The 22364-nt window shown below is 45.7% G+C and overlaps 5 protein-coding genes and 1 pseudogene across 6 annotated transcripts; 5 read left to right on the top strand and 1 right to left on the bottom strand.

The window, feature by feature from the left end:
* The first annotated feature begins 748 nt into the window (after positions 1-748).
* Positions 749-5505, top strand: LOC100830875 (chaperone protein dnaJ 10). The gene is made up of 10 exons (XM_003578302.4): positions 749-1298; positions 1377-1436; positions 1980-2062; positions 2315-2474; positions 3228-3357; positions 3577-3735; positions 3855-4033; positions 4136-4216; positions 4308-4454; positions 5055-5505. Exons 1-10 carry the CDS (start codon positions 1017-1019, stop codon positions 5154-5156), a joined length of 1383 nt encoding a protein of 460 aa, XP_003578350.2. The 5' UTR covers positions 749-1016; the 3' UTR covers positions 5157-5505.
* A 503-nt stretch (positions 5506-6008) lies between these two features.
* Positions 6009-9094, top strand: LOC100830566 (NAC domain-containing protein 17). Its single transcript, XM_003578301.4, has 4 exons — positions 6009-6247; positions 6333-7342; positions 7671-8223; positions 8327-9094. Exons 1-4 carry the CDS (start codon positions 6088-6090, stop codon positions 8671-8673), a joined length of 2070 nt encoding a protein of 689 aa, XP_003578349.1. The 5' UTR covers positions 6009-6087; the 3' UTR covers positions 8674-9094.
* Positions 9095-10136: 1042 nt separating this feature from the next.
* LOC100830259 (protein Iojap, chloroplastic) lies at positions 10137-12555 on the top strand. Its single transcript, XM_003578300.4, has 5 exons — positions 10137-10414; positions 10512-10647; positions 10921-11059; positions 11195-11283; positions 12031-12555. The coding sequence occupies exons 1-5, from the start codon at positions 10202-10204 to the stop codon at positions 12141-12143; spliced, it is 690 nt and encodes a 229-aa protein (XP_003578348.1). The 5' UTR covers positions 10137-10201; the 3' UTR covers positions 12144-12555.
* A 75-nt stretch (positions 12556-12630) lies between these two features.
* Positions 12631-13916, top strand: LOC100835354 (annotated as a pseudogene).
* On the top strand, positions 13771-15957 carry LOC100829957 (tetraketide alpha-pyrone reductase 1). Its single transcript, XM_003578299.4, has 6 exons — positions 13771-14236; positions 14348-14520; positions 14593-14784; positions 14875-15037; positions 15261-15453; positions 15557-15957. Exons 1-6 carry the CDS (start codon positions 14065-14067, stop codon positions 15705-15707), a joined length of 1044 nt encoding a protein of 347 aa, XP_003578347.1. The 5' UTR covers positions 13771-14064; the 3' UTR covers positions 15708-15957.
* A 250-nt stretch (positions 15958-16207) lies between these two features.
* LOC100829647 lies at positions 16208-20858 on the bottom strand. 2 transcript variants are annotated; one of them, XM_010240009.3, is made up of 12 exons: positions 20274-20858; positions 19975-20114; positions 19346-19406; positions 19055-19168; positions 18412-18549; positions 18080-18187; positions 17607-17998; positions 17394-17493; positions 17229-17288; positions 17061-17147; positions 16839-16970; positions 16208-16741 (listed from the first exon to the last, which is right to left on the bottom strand). In XM_010240009.3, the coding sequence occupies exons 2-12, from the start codon at positions 20079-20081 to the stop codon at positions 16433-16435; spliced, it is 1608 nt and encodes a 535-aa protein (XP_010238311.1). In that variant the 5' UTR covers positions 20082-20114; positions 20274-20858; the 3' UTR covers positions 16208-16432. The 2 variants fall into 2 exon arrangements, with proteins under 2 accessions (XP_010238311.1, XP_003578346.1); XM_003578298.4 differs by having other exon boundaries at positions 18080-18184; positions 20274-20855.
* Between the last annotated feature and the right edge of the window lie 1506 nt (positions 20859-22364).

Here is a 22364-nt window from a genome sequence, read left to right as displayed (position 1 = left end):
AGGTCAGTGCGTCCGTATAACATCATTTTTGTGCTGCGGGCTTGACATCTTGGATTCAAACTTCTACATTTTGCCCCTGCGAAATCCCACAAGACAGTTTGCCCACAAAATTTCCCTGCCCCGTTCTGAAATCTCTAGTTCCTCTTCCCAATCCCTGATTTTGCTTTCCGTTCTCTTTCTTGATTCTCATTTCCCCGTCCTATTCGCCAAGCCGGCCTTTTCTTCGTCTTGGGCCCGGATCCACTTCTTCATCTTCCCGTCAAGGACGCCCCATTTCATGTGTTGCACCTCATCCAAGCTCATCTTCTTGACTCCAAGCACGACAAGGCACTACATAAAGTGTGTCCCAGTCGTCGTTCTCACCCTCGTCTCTCGGGATGGAGCTGCATCCGGAAACGGGGGCGGTGTTTGAGGGAGCCGTGAATGAGCCAGACATGAAGGAGAAGCGGTTGTCGCGGCCCGAGAGGTTGTGTGTCAGGTTGTCATGTCGCGGCGTTCTTCGAGTTGGCAGCCGACGTGAGATGTGTTGCGTCACTGCGACCAGCTTCTCTTGCATGCGGGTGCTGATCCGCGTTATCAAGGATGGGGCGAGCTAGGGATATTAGGACGGGAAGGGAATATTCTGCAGTCCCTGGCAGCACGTCCAGTGTCTTTTGGGATTTTGTTGATGCAAAAGTCAACGATTGCACGTATCGTCAAATCTAAAATTACAAGTGACGATTTCCATAACATAACGATGAAATTGAGTTTGAGTTCCAAGTTTCAAGTCAACCCGTCTGCATCCGCTCCGGTCGCCGGCCGCTGGTCGCGTAAGGCGGGCTCCGGCCGCCCCATGCGTTCCGCCTACTCCACCACGCGCCGATCACCCGCTAATCCGTGTCGATTAACAAGAGGCGGAATCCGATTCGAGCGTTGGGTTTTACCAATTTGGGCGGCCTTCTCCATGTCAACGTGACTCATCCTCCCACTAATCTACGCGGACGAAGGAAAAGTAACCGAATTATTCCACGCGCTTTATGGTCGGGGATCCCGAGCCGCCAGCCAGAGCAAGCGCCGGCCAGCCTCCTCCTCTCCTCCCCACCTCCGCCTTCGTTCGCCCCGTCGGCTCTCTCACCCACACCGCGAGGAGCGGCACCAGGAGATCCCGGCGCCTCCGGCGATCGACTCCAAGCAGGAGGAGCAGAAGGAGGGAGATCCAGCGGAAGGGCTCGATGGTACGGGAGACGGAGTACTACGATGTGCTGGGGGTGAGCCCGTCAGCCACCGAGACCGAGATCAAGAAGGCGTACTACGTCAAGGTGTCACGCGCGCTTCGGTTCCCCACCTTCGACTGCTCTAGTGCATTTCGGTCTAATTCTGGTTTGGTGGTGCTGCAGGCGAGGCAGGTCCATCCTGACAAGAACCCCAATGATCCCCTCGCGGCGGAAAAGTTCCAGGCGAGTGCTCCCTCTATCCTGCTGTTGTTTCCCTGCGACGATAACTTGTGAGAGAAGTCCGCGGAAAAAAGATTGTGAGATCAGCTCACAGCGACAGCAGCATGATGCATCCCTCACTCTGCTGTAACTATCACAAATAGTGCTGCCCCCAACTGATCGCGAAATAGCTATAACTGCCATCAATAGCGTCTTCGTCCAGGGCTCTTGCAAAATTAATGGGCTTCCCGTCTTTCAGGATCTAATGACCCTTTATATGGATGATTGCCCTGTGATAGCATAGTCAGATATAGTTTTCCTTGTACTAACCAACCGTGGGTTGATTGTATCTCGCTTACTGAATAGCAGCCGTCAAGCAAAAGAGTATAATGCATTATCAAGTTGTTCCTGCAATGTGTTGAGCATTGCTGCAGCAATGCTAACTTGCAGCACATCTTGGCAATTTCAAAGACTATTTGACTATGTAAAACAGGAATATGTGATGTTTTCACAGTTCTGTCCTTTTATAATTTGTTCACTAGAGTTAGTGACTTACTGTAATTGCAGGAATTGGGGAAAGCATACCAAGTACTCAGTGACCCTACACAGCGCGAAATGTACAACTCATATGGGAAATCTGGTATCTCAACGTAAGTCTGATTCACAAATACTTCCAGTGAACTTTTGGAAACAATTTTCAAAGAAATGGGGTGTTCTTGGGGAATATATTAGCGTAGTATTTTTTCGAGACTATGCTTACTGCAGTAATTTAGTTGACTGCTAAATTGTTCCTTCCTTTCCTAGATATGTCATTGACAATGTAATTGGTGATTTCATCTCATATGCTGCAGAAACTCGTGAGATGATTACGTTCTTACTACTTCTCTGTCGTCACTATACAGGGACACTATGATTGATCCAGCAGCAATTTTTGCAATGCTGTTCGGTAGTGAGATTTTCGAGGATTACATTGGTCAACTGGCAATGGCATCCATGGCTTCACTTGATATTTTTAGTGAAGATGAAGAGATTGATGCAAGGAAATTGCAAGAGAAAATGCGAGTATGCCCTTGTTAATATAATAGTTTGGTCATTCCTGATTTGAAATTCAGCAATATCCCTTTTCCATAGAAGACTAGTATCCATTTGTAGCTTCCAACTATGTTATTATACAAGCAAGGCATGCATATTTTGTTGGTACATACTTAAATTCTAGTAAATTATTGTTCAGCACAATTCCTCTGATACAGTAGAAGCCACAATGCCCTCTGGTAGGCGTTTGAACTCAAGAAAGTAAAGAAAGTTGAATGTTAGAATGTATATATGTCACCTTTTGGTGATCTTGTTTTGCCTGTTTGTTATGTTTCTCATGTGTAGTATCAGCCATGATTGTTTTCCCTTTTCAACATTCTAAAAACTTTCTTGTACTTAACCCCTGGCCAGCCTCCATATACGATAAATTAGTGAACCTCTAACGTTGCATATACACCATTCTTTCTGCATGATATTTCTCATGCAGAACATCTGTTTTCATGCTTTTCAGTTTCCACGGTACTTTGCTACTTGCATCATAAACAGGGATATCTGCTTATGCTTTGCAATGACAATTAGATGAAACTAGGGAAGTAGGGATCGATGGCTTAATTGTTCAATTGCATCTAAACATGCTTTGTTTGGTTATATTGTACTGTGTTGTACTAGAAAGATGTGCCAATCAATATATCTGTGCTTTTTTAGTGCTGCAATTTTGAGATCACCAATTGGTGGCATAAACTTCTTACTGTTATGTATTTAAGCACTTAACAATTACTGCAGGTTGTGCAAAAGGAAAGGGAGGAGAAACTTGCTCAGAAACTGAAGAATAGGTTGAACATCTATGTTCAGGGAAACAAAGAGGAATTTATCGAGCTTGCTGAGGCTGAGGTGTCTAGACTTTCAAATGCAGGTATGCATCGATGAAAAATCCTCTTATCACTCTGAATTGGTTGTGAAAAACTTCTGGGTGTGTTTCCTGCTTTTACTCCAACCGAGTGGCTCTGGAACCCCTGTATGAATCAAACTCTAAGACTTCCTCCTGTTTCTTTCTTTATGTTCATAAACGGTAAACCTAAGTTTCATTAACTCAATGTTCTTTTGTTTTTCCTTATTTTTGCATGTCCTGCAGCATATGGGGTTGATATGCTGAGTACTATTGGTTACATGTATTCAAGACAAGCTGCCAAGGAGCTTGGAAAGAAAGCTATCCTTTTGGGGGTTCCGTTTATAGCTGAATGGTTCAGAAATAAGGGACATTTTATTAAATCCCAAGTAACAGCTGCAACAGGTAAGTCATTTTATTTAGTTATTTGTCTTCTTGAATTCATAACTATTCATTTCAATATATACACGGCGGTGTTAGCATATATTTATAATTGGCTATGAAATTTGGTGTTTTTTTTGTAGGTGCAATAGCTCTTATGCAGTTGCAGGAAGATTTAAAGAAGCATCTCAGTTCAGAATGTAATTACACCGAGGAGGAACTTGAAGCTTACATGCAGAGTCATAAAAGTGTTTTGGTTGATTCCTTATGGAAGCTTAACGTTGCTGATATAGAGGCAACACTGTCACATGTCTGCCAGATGGTCCGTTCTCATGTCCTGGCTATCTTACACTATTGTTGCAAATTTGTTCTTCTTCTTTTTTCATCTTAAATTTCATTAATTTAAGTATACGGTCAATATCAGGTGCTTCAAGATGGTAGTGTCAGGAGAGAGGAACTGAGAGCTCGAGCTAAAGGATTGAAAACTTTGGGCAAAATATTCCAGGTATCACTCTTCTTAATTCATTCACTTGTGAGTTCTGCTATGTAATTTGTCAGGTGTTCTTCTTTGAGCTAAGTTGGTAATTTTACCACAGCGTGTCAAGCTTAATGGTAGTGAAGAGGAACCAGCAGCAATGAAGAATATGATACATAATTCGGATGACAATGCTGGTAGTTCTCCTGGTTCATCACCAAAATCTCCCAGGGAGCAGCCATTCGATGCAAATCCACCATATTCCCAGGTGTGTACCATTTTCTGAAATCGTTGCTGTGACAAGCTCTAGCCTATTAAAATGCAAGGTTTATACATTGATATTTTAATTTATTGATAGATAACATTTTAAAATGGAATTTCAAACTTGGACCTTCTGGTTGCCTTTTCTCGAAAAGAACTTGTGGTGACCTATTAGTTGAAGCTTTTAGCGTCTCTTCATTTCAGTTACATGCAAACACATTTTTGTTACTTCCTTCACCACCATTGAGCTTTGCAAAGGATCTTTATGTGCCTCATCTTAAAGTGCACAACAAACATGTATCATTTACACATGCACTCTAGACTCGACATTGTTACTGTCATATACCGTGAGCTCTGCAAAAGATCTCGGCACTGTGCATGCACTCTAACCCAGCAGACCAGTATGCAACAGCCACGATTATCTTTTATTCATCACTTACTTGACAAAAGTGTTGGATAATCACACAAAAACATTGATGTGTATATTATCAAACTCACTGGCACAAATCTATACATTAAACTCATAAATAGAACTTATGTTTTATACATGAATTATATACTGTTCCATCAAATAAGAAGACTCAGAAACACTATTCTTCATGTCCAGAGTCCATATGTGGAGGCCCCTCAGTTCGACGGCGCTTACTATTCATTCAACTTCCCGATGCCTACTGCTCCGCCCGGAGCGCAGAGGGATCCAGTCCCATGATTCGCTCCAAGGACAGTAACTTGGTTTTTTGCATGGGTCATCTTTTTTGTACAATATTGCTTGTGTTAGCAGATGATCACATGGTCTTCATATTGTGCTAGTATAGCAAAGCGAAGAATTCGCTCAAAAAAAAGCAAAGCGAAGAAGCCGCTGGGTATTATATAGCAGTATATTTTTCCTTCGCTCGTGTAATCAATCGATTGAAACCATACGGCAGCCCTGTGTTGTGTACAGGCGTTTTGTGTTGCTGAGGCAGCGACCGGCCGGTATTGTTGTGTACATGAACTATATGACATCATACTTTTTTTCGTTTGTCTATGGACTATGGGTGCATATATTTTCTATCCTATGGCCCGTTTGTGCTAAGACAGTCATGAGTTATCTTATCTCCTGCCATCTCAAATGTTCAGTCTTGAAATGCCAGATCATAAAAAGTTCTTTGCTGGTTTCTTAGCCTTGTGGTCATGCTGTGACAACTAACAACCAGGCGTTGCGCATTCCTCTCCAGCCTCGTCAACACGTGAGGATGGCGCCCTGTCAAAAAAAAAACTTTTGGCATGAGCTAGCCACCTCACACCGGAGTAGCTGGCGCTGAGCAAAAGAGTTAGGCTCGGTTAAAGATTTAAATTAAGGTTATTTTTAGCTGAACTTTCAAAAGCTCAGAATAAAAAACACCTCATTCTTGTGTCATGTGTCACTGGTTGATGTGGTCGATTAGCTTTGGGCTTTCTACTAGGTGACATAAACCTTGTGGATAATCAGTACAATTTCGGCCCAGCGAACCAAGCACGAAGTTGCAAGGAAGCCGCATAAGCCGCAGGGCCCACCTATACAGCTTAAGTAGCCGGAGCATCGAGTTGACCGGGCAAACGAGACGCCAGGGACAAGTCCACCAACCAATCTCTCCTCCTCGCCGGCGAAACAGGCGAAAATGGAGAACCCGCCGCCCCGGTGGCCGCCGGGCTTCCGCTTCAGCCCCACCGATGAGGAGCTCGTCCTCTATTTCCTCAAGCGCCGGATCGCCTCCGGCCGCCCTACCCCCTACATCGCCGACGTCGACGTCTACAAGTCCCACCCCTCCCACCTCCCCGGTACGTCCCGCCCGCCTCACATCCCCTAATCGCCTTCGCTTCGTCCAGCGATCTCTCCCCCCCTGACCTGGATTTGCTGGAGCAGAGAGGTCGGCGCTGCGGACGGGGGACAAGCAGTGGTTCTTCTGCAGCCGTCTGGACCGCAAGTACCCTAACGGCTCGCGCGCGAGCCGCACCACCGCCGAAGGGTACTGGAAGGCCACGGGGAAGGACCGCACCATCTGCAACGGCGGCCGGGCCGTGGGGAACAAGAAGACGCTGGTGTACCACCACGGCCGCGCCCCGCGCGGGGATCGCACGGACTGGGTCATGCACGAGTACACCATCCTCGGCGACGCGCTCCCGCCGACCGCGCAGGGACGCGAGGGGTACGCACTCTACAAGCTCTTCCAGAAGAGCGGGGTGGGGCCCAAGAACGGCGAGCAGTACGGCGCGCCCTTCCGGGAGGAGGATTGGCTGGATGACGACGAAGGTGAGCTGCAGCTGCCTGTGGAGGCCGCTGATCCTATCCCTACCACCGTCGCTAGTGATAGAGCCGGGACAGTGGACGAGCAGATTGGGGATCTTGAGGCGCTCTTGCTGCAAACTGGAAATGATCAGATAAACATTGGACCACCGTCGGATTTGTCAACGCCTGTTCCTTCACAAGTTTTGTTTCAGCATGGTCAAAGTCAAGGTTGGCCTACTGCTGAGGATAACAGAAGTGAGGTTGCAGATGCTACCACTAGCAGCAGGGCTATGTTAGTGGCGGACAATACGTGCACTGAACTTCCTTTTGGAGATCTTGAGGGGCTTTTGATGGAAATATCGGATGAGCAACGGTCTGCCGAATTGTTCTCCGAATTCTCAAACCCCGTTCCCCAACTGCAGCTTCAGCATGATGACCAAGAGGCTTGGCTCAATGCTGACATGGAGGAGGTTAGTGTTGCAGATTATACAACTAGTAGTGGTGTTGTGGAGACAGCAGAATGTACTGGCATTGAGCTTCCATATGGGGATCTTGAAGGGCTTTTGTTGCAAATAGAGAATGACCAGGAAAATATTGAACCACTGACAGATTTCTCTTTACCAGTTTCTCATCACGAATGTCATCAGGTTTGTTTTTGTTGTTTATAGTCTATGCTCTGTACTTGTTGATCCTTTAGATGATTGAAAATTCAGAATGCTCGCGTACTTGCATAATTGCTAATCACTTCTGCATTTTTCATAATTGCTAATTACTTCTGCCTTTATGGACACACAATTACGCAATTTAATGTTTTGAAAGATGCTAAATAATTCTCAGGTCTGGCCAATATTTGAGATGAATGATTGTATAACACTATTGCTTTTTGAATTGTTGCACTATATATGCATAAGCTACTTTACATCGGTATTCCAGATTTATAAACTTGAATTAAACCATAAGTTATCACTGACTCAGGTTGGCGTCGGAGATCTCCAAAGATGTCATGGTGCTATGTTCAGCTCTGTAGATCCTTCTTCTGCAGTGCAAGGAAGCACCAATTTTGAGCCACAATTGGAGCCAAGTAACCAAATTGCACAGTCTGCTCTAACCTGCATGCCATTGAGTTGGGAAGCGAATTGCACTGAAGAAACAAGTGTGATGCAATCTGTGTCAGGGTTGGCCAGTTATGATGGTCAGGATTCGCATGAGGAGTTCCTTGAAATCAATGATTTCTTTGATTCAGAAGATATAGGACAGAGTATGAATTGTACTACAACTGAGCACTTGATTTCTGCATCCAGTGGAATGTTTGATAGTTTGGAGTATTCCGATGCTTCGATGTTTCTACCTGGCTCATTTGACACAGCTGGAGTAGTGACTGAAAACCAATATGTTGATTTTGGTGATAGTGGATACAAGAGCCAGGGAGTTCAGTACACAGCTGAATTGTGGGCACACAACCAGGTCGCTCTTAATATGCAGAACCACATGAAGCACAATCATGTTGGCTTGTCCTCACATGCATCAGGTGCTTAATGAGTTCATTTCGTTTTGCAAGCTTTTTGTATCCTATAAATTCTTTCAGACATAATATTGTCAAAGTCTAAACCTATTGCTTCTGAACATTGCAGGAACTGCCAATAATATAGTGAATGAGGAACCACTTAACCGAAGTCCAAATACTTCGCAATCATGGTTCAATTCAGCTTTGTCGACCTTGCTGGATGCAGTACCTGCCAGTCCAGCTCTGGCTGCTGAAAGCAATGTTCTTAACAGAACACTCCAACGCATTTCTAGCTTTAGGTCGGAACAAGTTTCAAATGAATCAAGCGCCCCAGTTATTCATGTTAGAAGAGGTGGGGCATTGATCTCTATCTCCTTACTGGTTTTACTTGCTGCTATCTTGTGGACCTTAGCCACTGCCTCTGGGTCTGCAATCAAGTTTTGCAAGGGGTTATGGCAATCCTCTTCTACATGACAGGATGAACAGCAACATTTACCAGTTATCCTCGTTGCTGATCCTCACTGTAACTCCTTTTGTCCTCAAGTGTTCTAGTTATTGTTTTGCTATTCATTCACAATGGAAAAGGCAGAGGACTTGAAACATTTCCAAAGGAATATGATTTGAGGTGTTAGCTTTCAGTTTATGCAGGAGGCGAGGAAAACAAAACGAAATGTGGCAAAAAGAAAACACTGATTGTAATATTTACGACTACTAGTACTTAGCAATGGCCTATTTGCTCTCATCTAGGTAAGGGCATTGTATACCTAATGTAATTAATCCACGAAGAGGGGATGCACCAGTGCACCTGCTGTGCGTAGTATTGATATCTGAATCTCTCTCTTGTCCCCTGTGATGCAAAAGATGCGTAATCAATACTTCCTCCATTTAGTATTGATACATACAGCTCTTTTTTGACCAAATTAAGCTATTTCCTCATGTCAGAATTACTCGTTGAAATATTACATGTATCTAGACGTTTTTTAAACATAGATACATCCATATTTGGACAAATTTGAGACAAGAAATATGGGTCGGAGGAGTAGATGAACGAATTGGGGCATGGTCTTTCCCATTCATTATCTTGCAATAAGTTTTATAGTTCATTTACCCCCCTCCAATTTCTCGTAGTCTCCACCTTGCCTCATACAATAGGATAACTACATGAAAATTGTTTGCCTACATAGTTAATTATACAGTGATTAATTACAATGTACGTATATTTTGAGAAGATTTGCCTTTGGTAAATGTATAGATAAGAAAACCCAGAGCTCTTTCTTTTGCTTAATATTTGAACACCAATTTAGTTGTTCAGCCAGATTGCACTGAAATTAGACAGGTCGGTCCCATGTCACAATGTTGACTACGAACCTTCAGGACCTATATCCAGTCCTCATAAAACAGATACTTCCTCCTTCCCATATCAAATGTCTTTTTATTGTATCTAAACACATTTTAGACATAGATACATTCATATTTGAGCAAATTTGAGTTATAAAACAGATACTCCCTCCGTCCCATATCAAGTCCCATATCAAGTGTCTTTTTATTACATGTATCTAAACACATTTTAGACATAGATATATTCATATTTGAGCAAATTTGAGTCACTTGGGAGTGATAAATAGCCAAAATCTGGAAAGCATGGACAGAAAACAAAGAGACAGCCATAAAAATGGAGAGAAAACAAATTGTCTGTCACCCGGGCGTTTTATTTTTCGGGTAGCCCGGGCATATTCCGAAGTGTATTTTCGCTGAGGCACACGCACATCATACAGTGAGAAGAGTATGTTCCTTGCACGCATTTCCAGGTTCCTTTTCGGTGGCAACAGTTCGGTTTGGACCGTTGAAAGACAGAAACCAACGGGCGAAAAAATTCGAAGGAAAATCTCAGAAAAAAATCTAGCCTATCCCCCTCCTGCTTATCTCCTTCGCTCTTTGCTGCCGTTTTGCTCACTACAAGCTCCTCCCTCCTCCCGTGGAAAATTTCACAGCTGCAGTTACCATGAGAGCCGCCGCTATCCAGAGCCACATCCTCGGGCGCGCGCCGCCGGTCGCCGTCCCGCTACACACGCGGCCGCGGCGCGCCGGCGGAGGCGGCGGGGCCCTCCTCCGCCGCCAGGGCTCCCAGCTGAGGAGCGACCTGCTGCTGCTGCCGCTGCCCACCGCCGTCCCCTGTCGAGCTCGCTCTCCGTCTTCTTCTTCCTCGTCCAGTGCGGTGGGTTTTACTGGCGGAGAGCTCAGTCTGCTCTCGTAATGTTCGGTTGGCCTGAGTTCTGACTGACACCGGCATCCGGGTTTTCTTGCTCGCGTAGGATTCTGGAACAGGGGAAGGTGCGGACGAGCTGCTCGAGGATTTGCTCCAGAAGCATGGCGAGGTTGTGTACAGCGCCGCCGGTGGGGGCGGGGCTCCGGCCAATGAGGCCGACGAGGACGCCGAGTGCTTGTCTTGTATGTGCATGCCTCTCCACTCACTCCCTCGTCTCTCCTTAACCAAGAATTCGGCCTAAGCTGAATAAAATGTTCAGAAGATAGTACTCCCTCCGTCCGGAAATAAGTGACGTGGATTCAAGGTCACTTATTTCGGGACGGAGGGAGTACCATTATCACAGAACCAGAAGTGTTATTCTAGAATGCACTCTGCTAGCTAGAGTTGTGTTTTCCTTAGATGTCCATCTGCTGTTTACGAGTCTTAATCCGATCATTATTTGCCTTATTTTTCAGTGGCTGTTTCACTGGCTAAAGTTGCAAGTGAGGTCAAGGCTGCCGATATTCGTGTACTCTTCGTAAAGCCGATTGTCTACTGGACTGAGTTCTTCATTATTCTCACTGCTTTCTCAAATGCACAGATTGAGGCCATCAGGTGCTCCCTATGTATCCAATTTCGTGCCCACATAATTTCAACCTAAGAGAAACGTGAATGTGCACTAGCTACCTGATGTGGTTTCTGAAACAAGTTCAATTATGACTCTTGTGTAATTTTTTGTTGCGGTCACAGTTCCAAAATGAGAGACATCGGTGAGCAGCAGTTTAGCAGAGTTGCATCTGGTGATACAAAGCCGAATTCATGGACTTTACTGGACTTTGGTCAGTGTTCTGTACTTCTCTAATCATGTATTTATTCTAAACGGTCGTACTCATTGCATATGAAACCTTCTACTGCAACATCTTGATTGTTATGTAAAGAGGTAGAGAAAGGTTTTGACATTTGAAGTCAAACACAAGTTAGCCTTTTGAATTCGTGGAAGAGAAGTTTAAGACAAATTTTTTTTGTTAGTTTTCAAACACTAATTCGATTAATGAAAAAGGGTTCAGATTTTTGTCTGAAACTCAGGGTTTGGAATTGTGTAAACTCGAACTAAAGGATAATGATCAGTTTATAATCCGGTTGTAAACTTAGTGTAAAAGTAAGGATTTCTTTGTGCATATTTCTGCTAGAGCTCGGTTTAGTGCGTCACGTTTAGTAAGATAAGTAGCCAGGAAAATTGGTATTGAATAGAAACTGATAGAACTTCCTATCTTTTGAATAGGCTGAAAATGCACCGCTACACTTGTTGCTACTCCCTCCGATTCATAAAAAGTGTCGCCCATTTTGTAATAATTTAGTACAAATTTTGTATTAAATGAGCGACACTTTTTAGGATCGGAGGGAGTACCTTTCTTCTTTGGGTTTGGAAACAGCTTTCTAAACAGCTCTTATAGATTTTTATACTATATTGTTTTATTTTGTTGGAAAAAGCTCATCTTGGGGTCTACTGTCCAGTGCCAAGTGTTGTGATGATGATGTACAAAATTCGCCATTGACCTATTAACCTGTCCTTTGCACTATTACAGGTGATGTCGTCGTCCATATATTTCTTCCCCCGCAGCGAGAATTCTACAACCTTGAAGAGTTCTATGGAAATGCCACACCCATTGAACTCCCTTTCGAGACCCAGTTGCGGTGACTGCCGTTTGCATCTGCTCCCTGAGACATTGCAGTCAAGCCAAAACGATGTTGCTGCGAAACCCCGATCAACATTCCACCATGTATTCTTGATGCATTCATGCCTCGATGCTCAAACATGGAGAGCTGCCTACAGATAGGTAGCATAGTCGCAATCTCGCCAACAATACCTGGTCACTGCTCTGTTGAAGTGTGCAAAGTTGGTGCCATGAAGCATACATTCTCCTTATCTATTGTCAACTATGTGTATCACTGTATCAACTACAATCAATTGAATATTGTTAGCAGCAGGAGGAATAAAAACCAGAATATTGTTAGATTCCACAGTGCATGATAAAAAGTTCTTGTGTACTTTGCTTGACTTAGCACATAATTGTATATGTCAGATCACAGTGCAGGAAATTTTCTGGTTTGATGTTCTTCTCTGTGTATCACGCTGTGTTTTCTACGTTATCTTCTGACGGTTGAAGCGCTCTGCTGTTCTGAATTCTTGAACTGTAATTACTCCCTCCGTTCGAAAGTTTCAGTGCATGCATTTGCACTGAAACATCGAAATTATTTAGGAACGGAGGTAACACAGAAGCACAAAACAGTTGAAGTGCGCAGAGAAGGCAGTAGATATCCTCCCTAGATTGGCATCGCGGCGCGTCGGCGATTGCGAGGAGGGGAATGGCGCAGCCGGAGACCCTATCGCTCGCGGGCCGGCGAGTAGCGTTCACGACGCCCCAGACCACCAGCGGCGGTGGATACGGTGGCCGGCTTCACGAGCTTCTCCGCCAGCGCGGCGCGCAGCCTCTCCCGGTGCCCACCATCGCCATCCGCGCCCACGAACCCGACCGCCTCCGCCCCTTGCTCCTGCCCGGCGCCCTCGACCCGTTCGCGGCGCTTGCGTTCACCTCCCGCTCCGGCATCTCCGCCTTCTCCCGCGCCCTCCCTTCCTCCTCCTCCTCCTCCCCCTCGCAACGGCCTATCTCCGCCTCCGCCTCCGCCCTCCCCTTCACCATAGCTGCCCTCGGCAGCGACGCCGACCTTCTGGACGGCCCTTCCTCTCCAGACTCTGCCGCGACCCCGGAAGGGTCACCGTCCTCGTCCCGGACGTCCCCATCCCTGCCGGCCTCGTGGAGGCGCTGGGGCGCGGGTCCGGCCGCCGCGTGCTCTGCCCCGTCCCCGACGTCGACGGCCTCCGCGAGCCGCCCGTCGTGCCCGACTTCCTCGCTGGGCTCGAAGCGGCCGGGTGGGTGGCCGTGCGCGCTCCGGCGTACACCACATGCTGGGCCGGGCCGGGCTGCGCTGAGGTGCTGGTCGCCCCGGACGCCACCGCGCCCGACGCCATCGTGTTCACCAGCTCGTCCGAGGTGGAGGGGCTGCTCAAGGGGCTGGACGCCATGGGGTGGAGCTGGCCACGGCTCAGGGCACGCTGGCCCGACATGGTCGTGGCCGCACATGGGCCGGTCACCGCCGATGGTGTCAGGAGGCTCGGCATTGAGGTGGACGTTGTCAGCTCGAGGTTTAGCAGTTTCCATAGGGTCCTTGATTCTCTGGCTGCAACTTTTTCCCCAAAACATAGCTCCAGGTTTAGTACAACTTCATGTTGATACGATAGGTGAAAGTTTGATTTAACTATAGGCGAAAACGCATCTGATGTTTTTTTCCCACAAGCTTTGTTGCTTTTGAATCTGAAGATGATTCCTCAACTTTTTGTTTTGGTGAGTCACATGTTGATGGAATGTGCAAAAGAATTGACACAGCAATCAACAAACTCATTGCTATTTCACACCAACCTGTCACCTAGATACCTTGAGAATGCATTGTAAATCTAGATTCTACCAACCACGCTTTATACTTGTTAACCATGGTCACAAAAATGGGATGATGCACCAATCTTGATCTTCCTTCCCTAGAATGTTATTTGGCATGCTTATATGAGGAGGTGGATTTGCATCAAATCTCAGCTTCACTACCAGCTCGAGAGAATGGTGAGCTCAACCAAGGGCAAAGTGTGTGTAACTGGGGCTTCAGGTTTTGTTGCCTCTTGGCTCGTCAAAAGACTCCTTGAGTCTGGATATCATGTGCTAGGGACAGTCAGAGACCCAGGTACTCCTTTGTAGCATTCCTCTTAGTGACATTGGTATCATATGTATCCTTGGTAATCATAGCTGCAAGCAAAACAAACTATATGTTTTGAGGATTTCTTCAACTTAACAGGGGATCGAAGAAAAGTGGCACACCTTTGGAAATTGCCAGGTGCAAACGAGAGGCTCCAACTTGTGAGAGCTGATCTCATGGAGGAAGGAAGCTTTGACGATGCTGTCATGGCTTGTGAGGGTGTCTTCCACACTGCATCTCCTGTCCTCGCTAAATCTGATTCCAATTGCAAGGCATGCTGCATTTCACTTAACTCTATTATCATTACCATGCCATACAGCTTAGTCATCCTATTCATGTTGCAGGAAGCAACACTCGGTCCTGCAATTAATGGTACCCTAAACGTGCTAAGATCGTGCAAGAAGAATCCATTTCTCAAAAGGGTGATTCTCACATCTTCTTCATCTGCGGTAAGGATTAGGGATGAAACTCAGCACCCACAACTCTCGTGGGATGAAACAATATGGAGCTCTGTGCCACTCTGCGAAAAACTACAGGTGATGCAGAACACCATAAACTATATTCTGGATTCCGTTGCTTCAGTAAATTTTGATCTGAAATTGTTCCTCTTCTGTGCGCCCAAATAGCTATGGTATGCCCTGGCAAAGATATTTGCAGAGAAAGCAGCACTGGACTTTGCCAGGGAGAATAGCATTGACCTTGTATCTGTTCTTCCATCATTTGTGATTGGACCCAGTTTATCCCATGAATTGTGTACTACCGCTTCAGATATCCTTGGCTTACTTCAAGGTATTTTTTTTCTTGGTAGAATCATCATTTATTTCCAACTGGGTGCTAAACTTACTGTGTGGCCTCAGTGATTCAGTTCAACCTTTCCAAGTGCTTTACTGAATACAAGTCCCTGACTTCATATGTAACACATTCTTGGCATCATTTAAGTTGTTTATTGTTCAGTTTTTTCGATGGTGTGCTCTTCATGGTTGCTCGTTGTGGGTGTTAAATGCTCTTGCAGGTGACACTGACAGGTTTACTTTGTATGGAAGAATGGGGTATGTTCATATCGACGATGTTGCACGGAGCCACATTCTCGTGTACGAAACACCCGAGGCCATGGGCAGATATCTGTGCAGTTCAGTGGTTCTGGACAACACTGAACTGGTTGGCTTGCTTGCAAAACAGTTCCCAGTATTTCCCATCCCAAGGAGGTCAGCCGCAGTCCTAATATTTATTCCTGTTGCTAACATATTTTTCTTCATCAATTTAAGCCGAAAGTTTGACTGAAAATGCATCCTTGAAATTGCTCTGCAGGCTAAACAACCCCTATGGAAAGCAGTCCTACCAGCTAAACACATCCAAACTCCAGGGTCTGGGTTTCAAGTTCAAAGGACTGCGGGAGATGTTCGACGACTGCGTGGAGTCGCTGAAAGATCAGGGCCATTTGCTAGAATGCCCTTTATGATAAGAGAGACAATAATTTGACCAAGCCATATCCAAACACATATTGCAACTATGTCTGGATCATTTCATGTCAGTTCCCAAGTCATCCATTTCTTGTTTTTCTCTTCAAATAATTCACGTGTCAGTCTCCGTGCTATACCTAACATCAATTGTTATTTGTCGCCCATGGATTTACGCGGCAATGGAATGTTTCCACATGCTTTGCAAATTGCAATTAATTCAAGCAGCAATTGAACATTTGAAACGTTGAATTGGTTTTGCCTGTGTCGCTGGCAACTGACTAAACTTCATCCATATGTTGAGCAATCATATTTGTGTTTTCGCTTTTTGACTCTTGCATTCGTACCACTTGCTTCTTCGCCATGTGCACGTGGGTCTGAATTCTTTAGGAATTCTGGAGCGGGGACTAAATAAGACTGTCTTTATCCCCCTCATCTAACTAAAATTCAGCACCGGCTCAGGAGAAGGATCCAGATGCACAGCACTACTGGCTGAATTGAGTGACAGGAAAGGAGAAGGTTTCACAGTTCAGAGCACCAGCAAACCTTCTGGCTCGCACTATCTAACCAAAACCATTAACAATTCACACTTCACCTGTAGTTACTTACACACACAACTCGCTCAATTACACACCACCCATTTGTTAGGTTTATCTAAAACCTGCTAATTACTTACACCTTAACAACAAAACAAATCAAAAAGGAAAACCAAAAACTGGCCGGTCCCCTATTCGGCCAAATCCCTATGTACAACGTATCTGAAGTTGGACTTGTAGGGCAGCCACTCCACGCACTTGTCGATCCTTCTCCTGAGCCGGTGCTGGAGCTGGACCATCTCCTTCTGCTGGGCCTCTGACGTGCTCTCGGACACCAGCTCCACCAGGTGGCGCAGCTCCAGCACGGTGTCCTTGGCGTAGTAGTGGAGCACCTTGGGCAGCTGGAGGGCCTGCTTCCTCACGGCGACGTTGGCCTGGATGAACTCGGTCCGGGCTCGCTCCAGCTGGTGGTGTATCTTCTTGGCCGTGTACAGCCGCACCTGCAACAAGGTTTCACTTTCCCTGGTAAGAAAATTTTGCACGGGGACAAGGTGTTGACATCATCAGCAGGAGGGATTGAGATGCCGAGGAGCTCACAGGTGGGTCTGAAAATGCTCCTGTCGAGAGTGCAAAGTGCACGATCGGCTCTGAATGGTGAAGGGCATAAGGGTGTCTTGTCGTCGACCCTGTTGTGGATCTTTTTGCTGGCGTGAATAGTGTCCGAACCCACTGTGATGGTAATGCTCGTTAGCATGCATGTCATTTTTGTTTTGTTAATGGGGAACTTCATATTTTGTGTATCATAGAAGCAGGTCTTACCAATGATGGACGATGGGATTGACATCCAAGAATTGAGTTCTGAATAATTTGAGCATTTATTGATTGGCCACCCACATTGTACGCAGCCTGACAATATATTAGTTGAGAAATGGTCAGGCACATTCAGATTATAAGTAGAGAGAGAAGAACAGAATAGTATGATTGTACCTTGAGAATCATGTCGGTGCTCTTCATGCGTTTGTCATGTAACCCATAGGCCAGAAAAGCCTGCACATCACAAGGCAGTATAGGTTAGGCCTGAACTCTGATTTCTGAGGTCAACAGTGGATACAGAAAAATGTAATACTATGTGTTTTCAGTGTAGAGTAATACATGCATGACTAAAGCATTGTGGATGTTAATCCAAAAGCACAGCTGCTCGTCATGCGTCATCTTTGTTGGGTCAATTTTTTCGAGCCGCTGTATCAGGGACCTGGGAAAGAGCATAAAGAAATTATATATAAGTAATTGAAGCCTTCCATCTTTCGTAAGTGTTCATTCCCAGTCTGGAAAAAAAACACTGCTTCTCTTGTTTTCGTGGCTTACCTGATATTCTCGAGCATTTTTGAGGCATAGTTAAACTTGTCAGCATCTATACGTATCCTTGGAACAATTATCATGTCTCTGTTTTTTTCATTGTTATCCTTTTGGTATCCATATTGGTGAGGGCTTGTGGCGGTATCAAAGTTGTACCGAGGACTCCAGCTATCATTACGACGCCTTGGAGAAAAGGTACTTGAAGATGAAACAGAAGGACTTGGTGAAGCCACAGATTCTGCATCTTGCGACAGTGTGCTTGCAAGTTTGCAGTAGACAGCAGCAATGCAGCTTAGAATGTCTTCCGATAGTTTGCAAGAAATCTTAGGTACATAGTCAGAAATAGAAGCACTCAAGAAGTTGACCAGGCTCGAATGCCTCAAAGCTGGTCTTGATACCTCCTGTAAGATACCAGATATAGAAACATTATGTGGCTAGGAAGGGTATACTGAAAAGAATTAATGGAGGGAGAAAGTTCATACACTTTTAGAATCTGAAACAGTTGGCAAGTTGAAGGCTGCAGACTGTTTGATATCTCTCAAACGGAGCGCGCCCTCATCGATGGTTTTTGGCGTTTCTTGATCCACCTGCTAATGGAATTAATTTTAGGACATTTGGACTTATACTGTTAGGATGACTCCCAAGTCCTGGTCTTTTTTATTTACTCCCTCTGATCCATAAAAAGTGTCGCCCACTTAGTACAAAGTTTGTACTAACTTAGTACAAAATGGACAACACTTTTTATCGATGGGAGGAAGTACCATACACTGAAGTCCGAAATACTGATCTATATCTAGCACCCTGAGTTATGTACCTCGCTCATACTCGCAACACTGGAAGAATCAGATAGATACTGGTCAAATGCTCTTCTGTAGAGGGAGAGCAGATGTAGTTCCTTGCGTATGACTTCCTGCTCGAGGGCTGCAATCTCCCCCGCTAAATCTGCAACGGACTACAGAATGCAAGGTCATGACTAAGAACACATGTATAAAGAAAGGTTCGGAACAACATGTAGGACTAATTAATATTCTCAATTTTCAGTTCAGCATGCCATCAAATGTACGGATGAGCATGCAGGACTATTAATATTCTCACTTTAAGTCCAATATTCCACCAAATTGTTTGTTTCTGGATTATTACTTTCGAAGGATAAGTGGTGCAAAACCGTACTTAGATCAATAATGCAAAATAGTAAAATAAATACATCGCACAGATATAAGACACATAAATCTTGAGGCAGACCCGAAGAAAATTTGGGTGGAGGTATTTCTTCTGCCAATTCAAACAATTTAAGCTTTTTTTTGCTAAAAATACAAGTGATAATGTTAAAATTCTAAAAAATTTAGTGGGAGGCATTTTTTTAAGCAACATATCTGCATATTTCTTCAGCTTCAACAAAAAAAAATATACTTCCGCGGTTCGACAAATTGAAACAATTCGGGCAATTTGCAACTAACCATTGAAGTAGATTTTTTAGTCCTTTCCATTGTTTTCCTGGAGTAATGACTTGGCAAATGCTCCGGCATGTTAAGTGAATGTCGTCTGTGGAGCATCATGTCTCGATTGGTGGTCTGCATTATGTGATAGAACCACAATCTAATAATTAAATTGTATGGTCAATAGGTATCGCTGAAGAGTAACTTGTGATTTCTTCTTTTTTGAGAATCAGTAACTTAAGCTTTTGAGCAACATGAGGGAATCAGTAAAAATGTATTGAATCTTTTCAATGATAAATCCAATTTACTCACAGGCTTGCAGTAAGAGAATCGTGGTGATATGTCGACTGCACCTTCGTCTGTCTTGAGCATACTAAAATCATACATAAGAGATCATTTTCATTTGATCAGTTTCCATGCCAAAATTCACTGTTATAAAGACATAGCAAATTATTTGGCCTACTATTTTAAAATTATGTACCATACATAAAATCCATATGAGTTAACGTTCCTTCACAGTACTATATCAGTCAAACATTTCCAGGAGCAATTAGTGTAAAGTCTAAAGATCATTGTACAGTGCACCGTACATGTGGTGTAAAGGTATTCAATGTGATATGACGAGGACAGTTGGCGTGTACAGTACCCAAATAATAAGTTGCTCAACTAAAACAGTGCAAAATTGTTAATGTTCTGTATGCAAAAATGGATAATGAAATGAGCAGCGTACTTGGTACGGATTGGAATCTAAGTCCGTTCTCAATCTGCAGTGTTTTTTCACATTTTATTATATTTTTCACCACAGCAGACCACTGCACTCCTGTATTGCTATTTTACTGAAAACGAGTTCTCTTTTGGAAAGTACCGATTGATCTTGGACTGCACAAGTTTCAGAAGAAATTTTTGATTCAGATTTCAGGACCTGTGAGAGGAGAACTAACCCCTGTGAATAGCGATGTTGGAGATTGCAGGACGAGTGGCCGGACCTCGGCGTGTCGGCGCAGGACGCCGTCTCCGAGAGCACCCCTGATCTCCAGGCCCTCTCCATGGCCGCCCAGGCGTCACTCCGCTCAGCAAGAACCTGCCAAGCAAATTACCAGCCATCAACTCCAAACATGCGCAATGCAAGTAAATCCCATCACTCGCTCCAGTGATTCCATCAGATATTCAGACTGAATTCCCATTCGGCCTTCCAGGCGGAGCTGAGGAAACTAGCTAGCAGCCGGGATCCCAGCCTCACCTGGAGTTGGTACAACAGAGCAGGGTGAGCTGCCCATGAGGAAACCAAGAAAGGCGCTGGCGTGGCCGGCTTTCTCCAGCTGCCCACTATTGTCCAGGCGCCGTCGAAAAGAACCCAGGCTTATTTCCTCACGAGAAGAACACAAGAACGAATGAGGAGACAGAGAGAGAGGCAGAGATGGCTACGGATCACGGAGAAGACGAGTAACAAATCCCCTGCGCAGCAATGGCACTTGCACTAGTATAAGAACGGAGCAGATAGCCCACGAGGCGAGGAATGTTGTTGAGAGAGTAAAGCTGTAAGAACAGATGCGGGGGATGGAAAAGACGGCCAGAAAAAGGCAGAGGAGAGGGAAGGAGAAAGGAAGGAGAATCGAACAATGGCATCAATCTGTCTGCCTGTCCGTGCCCCCGCTGCTAATTCTTTAGCTAAAGAGAGAGGGGGGAAAGGCTAAACCGTAGCCGTCTGATCGACAGCTGGGTGAGCGGTAGCATCAGGAGAGAGACGAAGGGCATGGTTGATGAGCAATTAAAAGAAGTTGTTTCTCTTTTTCTTTTTTTGCGAGTGAGAAGTTGTTTCTCTTTGATGGAGAAGATACGAGAATGAGTGGACTATTATTATTTAGTGGGGGAGCAGAGCCGCAGAGGGCAGGTGAGAGTGAGGGGATTAGGTTGCTGCTCCTTGTTAATGCAGTCGTTCAGGCTGAGCAAAGCTACCGACCAAAGCATATTAACCTTTTCCATCATCATTCCATCCCCACCCCCAATCTGGTTGTTTCAGATTTTCCATTTGTTAAACATCCGTAATGAAACCCTCTTATTTCCAAAAAAGATGCTGATGATCTATGGCAAAAAAAGTCTTCTCTTCCCTTGGGTTTTCTTTAGATGGAAGAGATGTAGATCCTTTGATGCTGGTACAAGGAGGAGGGGAGATAAGCCCGCACCTTTCTGTACAACAGAAGCGAAATGGCTGGCGGCGTTCACTTGCTCGTCGTCAAAACCGATATCCAACCAAGATTGCGCACGACGCGAGCGAGCTGACACCCCGTGACTGACGCTGACCCCCCCAGGAGCTCTGGGACGCAAAATCTTTCGTTCCACCGTCCTTGTTTGTCACTGTAGTACCCGTTTGTGTACATGCCGCCAAGACGGCAAAGATCGTTCACGGCATTTAGCTAGTGAGAGGGTGATAATCTGGGACATGCAAAGATTGTCCATGGCATTTAGCTAATAGGTACGTGTCGCTGGTCGAGATTCCGATGCGACCCAGGGGGCCAGCCGGCTGCTCGCGTCGCGCGCGTGCATGCGGTGCATCCGCGAGGCAAACAAAATCAAACAAGGCGACACGGCGTGCGAGTCTGCGCTGGTGCTTAGTGAGCACGGAGAAGATTATTTTAGCGAGGAGGGAGGAGCAGCCAAAGATGGGCTACGCTAGCAAGATCCGATGGGATCGGAAACTCCCCCGCCGGAGCCGAGGCCACCGAATCCGCGCGGGGACTTATTTTATGCCGCCTCGGGCTCGGGAACGTGTTGGTGCTAAACGAAGCGAAAAAAAGAAAGCGAGAAGCATCGCAGCATCTGCTGCGTAGTGCGTACCGTACGTGATGTGGCGAACAAGTGCGGGGGGGCATGGGAGATCGGGAACGGGGCCGGCTCGGCCTCGCGCGCGCACGGGCTCCGGAGAGTTTTGTACTGGACAATGGCAGGGGAGCAGCAGTAGTACTACTGCATCAGATGCTGCCGGATGCGGGCAAATTGGCCCTGCCGCGGCCAACAGAGCGGTGGCGCGAAAACGGAACCGAGGCAAAGACGAGAGACTCCCGGTACCGCCAAAACGCCGATTAAAAGCAAAACCCGCACCCGCAAAAAAGAAAAAAAGAAAAAAAAACCGCTTCTGCGATTTCGCGCGTAGTGCAATGTACCTGGTGGTGGTGAGCATGGGGACGGACGCCTCGGCGGAGTCGTGGCAGCGGTCCCCGTGTCGGCGGAATGGCCCGCGACGCCGACGCGTGACCAGGGAAGCAACCGGGTATGGATCAAAGCTACAGTACGTTTCGTTCCGCGGGGCTGCACGGTCGGAGGTGCGGCGCGA

Source organism: Brachypodium distachyon, chromosome 4 (assembly GCF_000005505.3).
Source record: "Brachypodium distachyon strain Bd21 chromosome 4, Brachypodium_distachyon_v3.0, whole genome shotgun sequence".
NCBI lineage: Eukaryota > Viridiplantae > Streptophyta > Magnoliopsida > Poales > Poaceae > Brachypodium > Brachypodium distachyon.
Note: the sequence above shows the minus strand (reverse complement) of the source record. Positions and strands in the feature narration are given on the sequence as shown.

What these genes read in the sequence shown, in the direction of transcription:
- LOC100830259 (XM_003578300.4), top strand. Translation starts at nt 10,202, where the DNA reads ATGAGAGCCGCCGCTATCCAGAGCCACATCCTCGGGCGCGCGCCGCCG. An exon ending in CTTCTTCCTCGTCCAGTGCG is followed by an intron (nt 10,415 to 10,511) that starts GTGGGTTTTACT and finishes TTGCTCGCGTAG; the next exon opens with GATTCTGGAACAGGGGAAGG. An exon ending in GCACAGATTGAGGCCATCAG is followed by an intron (nt 11,060 to 11,194) that starts GTGCTCCCTATG and finishes TTGCGGTCACAG; the next exon opens with TTCCAAAATGAGAGACATCG.
- LOC100829957 (XM_003578299.4), top strand. Translation starts at nt 14,065, where the DNA reads ATGAGGAGGTGGATTTGCATCAAATCTCAGCTTCACTACCAGCTCGAG. An exon ending in AATCTGATTCCAATTGCAAG is followed by an intron (nt 14,521 to 14,592) that starts GCATGCTGCATT and finishes TTCATGTTGCAG; the next exon opens with GAAGCAACACTCGGTCCTGC. An exon ending in TATCCTTGGCTTACTTCAAG is followed by an intron (nt 15,038 to 15,260) that starts GTATTTTTTTTC and finishes ATGCTCTTGCAG; the next exon opens with GTGACACTGACAGGTTTACT.
- LOC100830566 (XM_003578301.4), top strand. Translation starts at nt 6,088, where the DNA reads ATGGAGAACCCGCCGCCCCGGTGGCCGCCGGGCTTCCGCTTCAGCCCC. An exon ending in CTCATCACGAATGTCATCAG is followed by an intron (nt 7,343 to 7,670) that starts GTTTGTTTTTGT and finishes TCACTGACTCAG; the next exon opens with GTTGGCGTCGGAGATCTCCA. An exon ending in CTTGTCCTCACATGCATCAG is followed by an intron (nt 8,224 to 8,326) that starts GTGCTTAATGAG and finishes TGAACATTGCAG; the next exon opens with GAACTGCCAATAATATAGTG.
- LOC100830875 (XM_003578302.4), top strand. Translation starts at nt 1,017, where the DNA reads ATGGTCGGGGATCCCGAGCCGCCAGCCAGAGCAAGCGCCGGCCAGCCT. An exon ending in AGAAGGCGTACTACGTCAAG is followed by an intron (nt 1,299 to 1,376) that starts GTGTCACGCGCG and finishes GTGGTGCTGCAG; the next exon opens with GCGAGGCAGGTCCATCCTGA. An exon ending in GGGAAATCTGGTATCTCAAC is followed by an intron (nt 2,063 to 2,314) that starts GTAAGTCTGATT and finishes GTCACTATACAG; the next exon opens with GGACACTATGATTGATCCAG.
- LOC100829647 (XM_010240009.3), bottom strand. Translation starts at nt 20,081, where the DNA reads ATGGAGAGGGCCTGGAGATCAGGGGTGCTCTCGGAGACGGCGTCCTGC. An exon ending in CAACATCGCTATTCACAGGG is followed by an intron (nt 19,407 to 19,974) that starts GTTAGTTCTCCT and finishes GTATGATTTTAG; the next exon opens with TATGCTCAAGACAGACGAAG. An exon ending in GCACCGACATGATTCTCAAG is followed by an intron (nt 17,148 to 17,228) that starts GTACAATCATAC and finishes ATATATTGTCAG; the next exon opens with GCTGCGTACAATGTGGGTGG.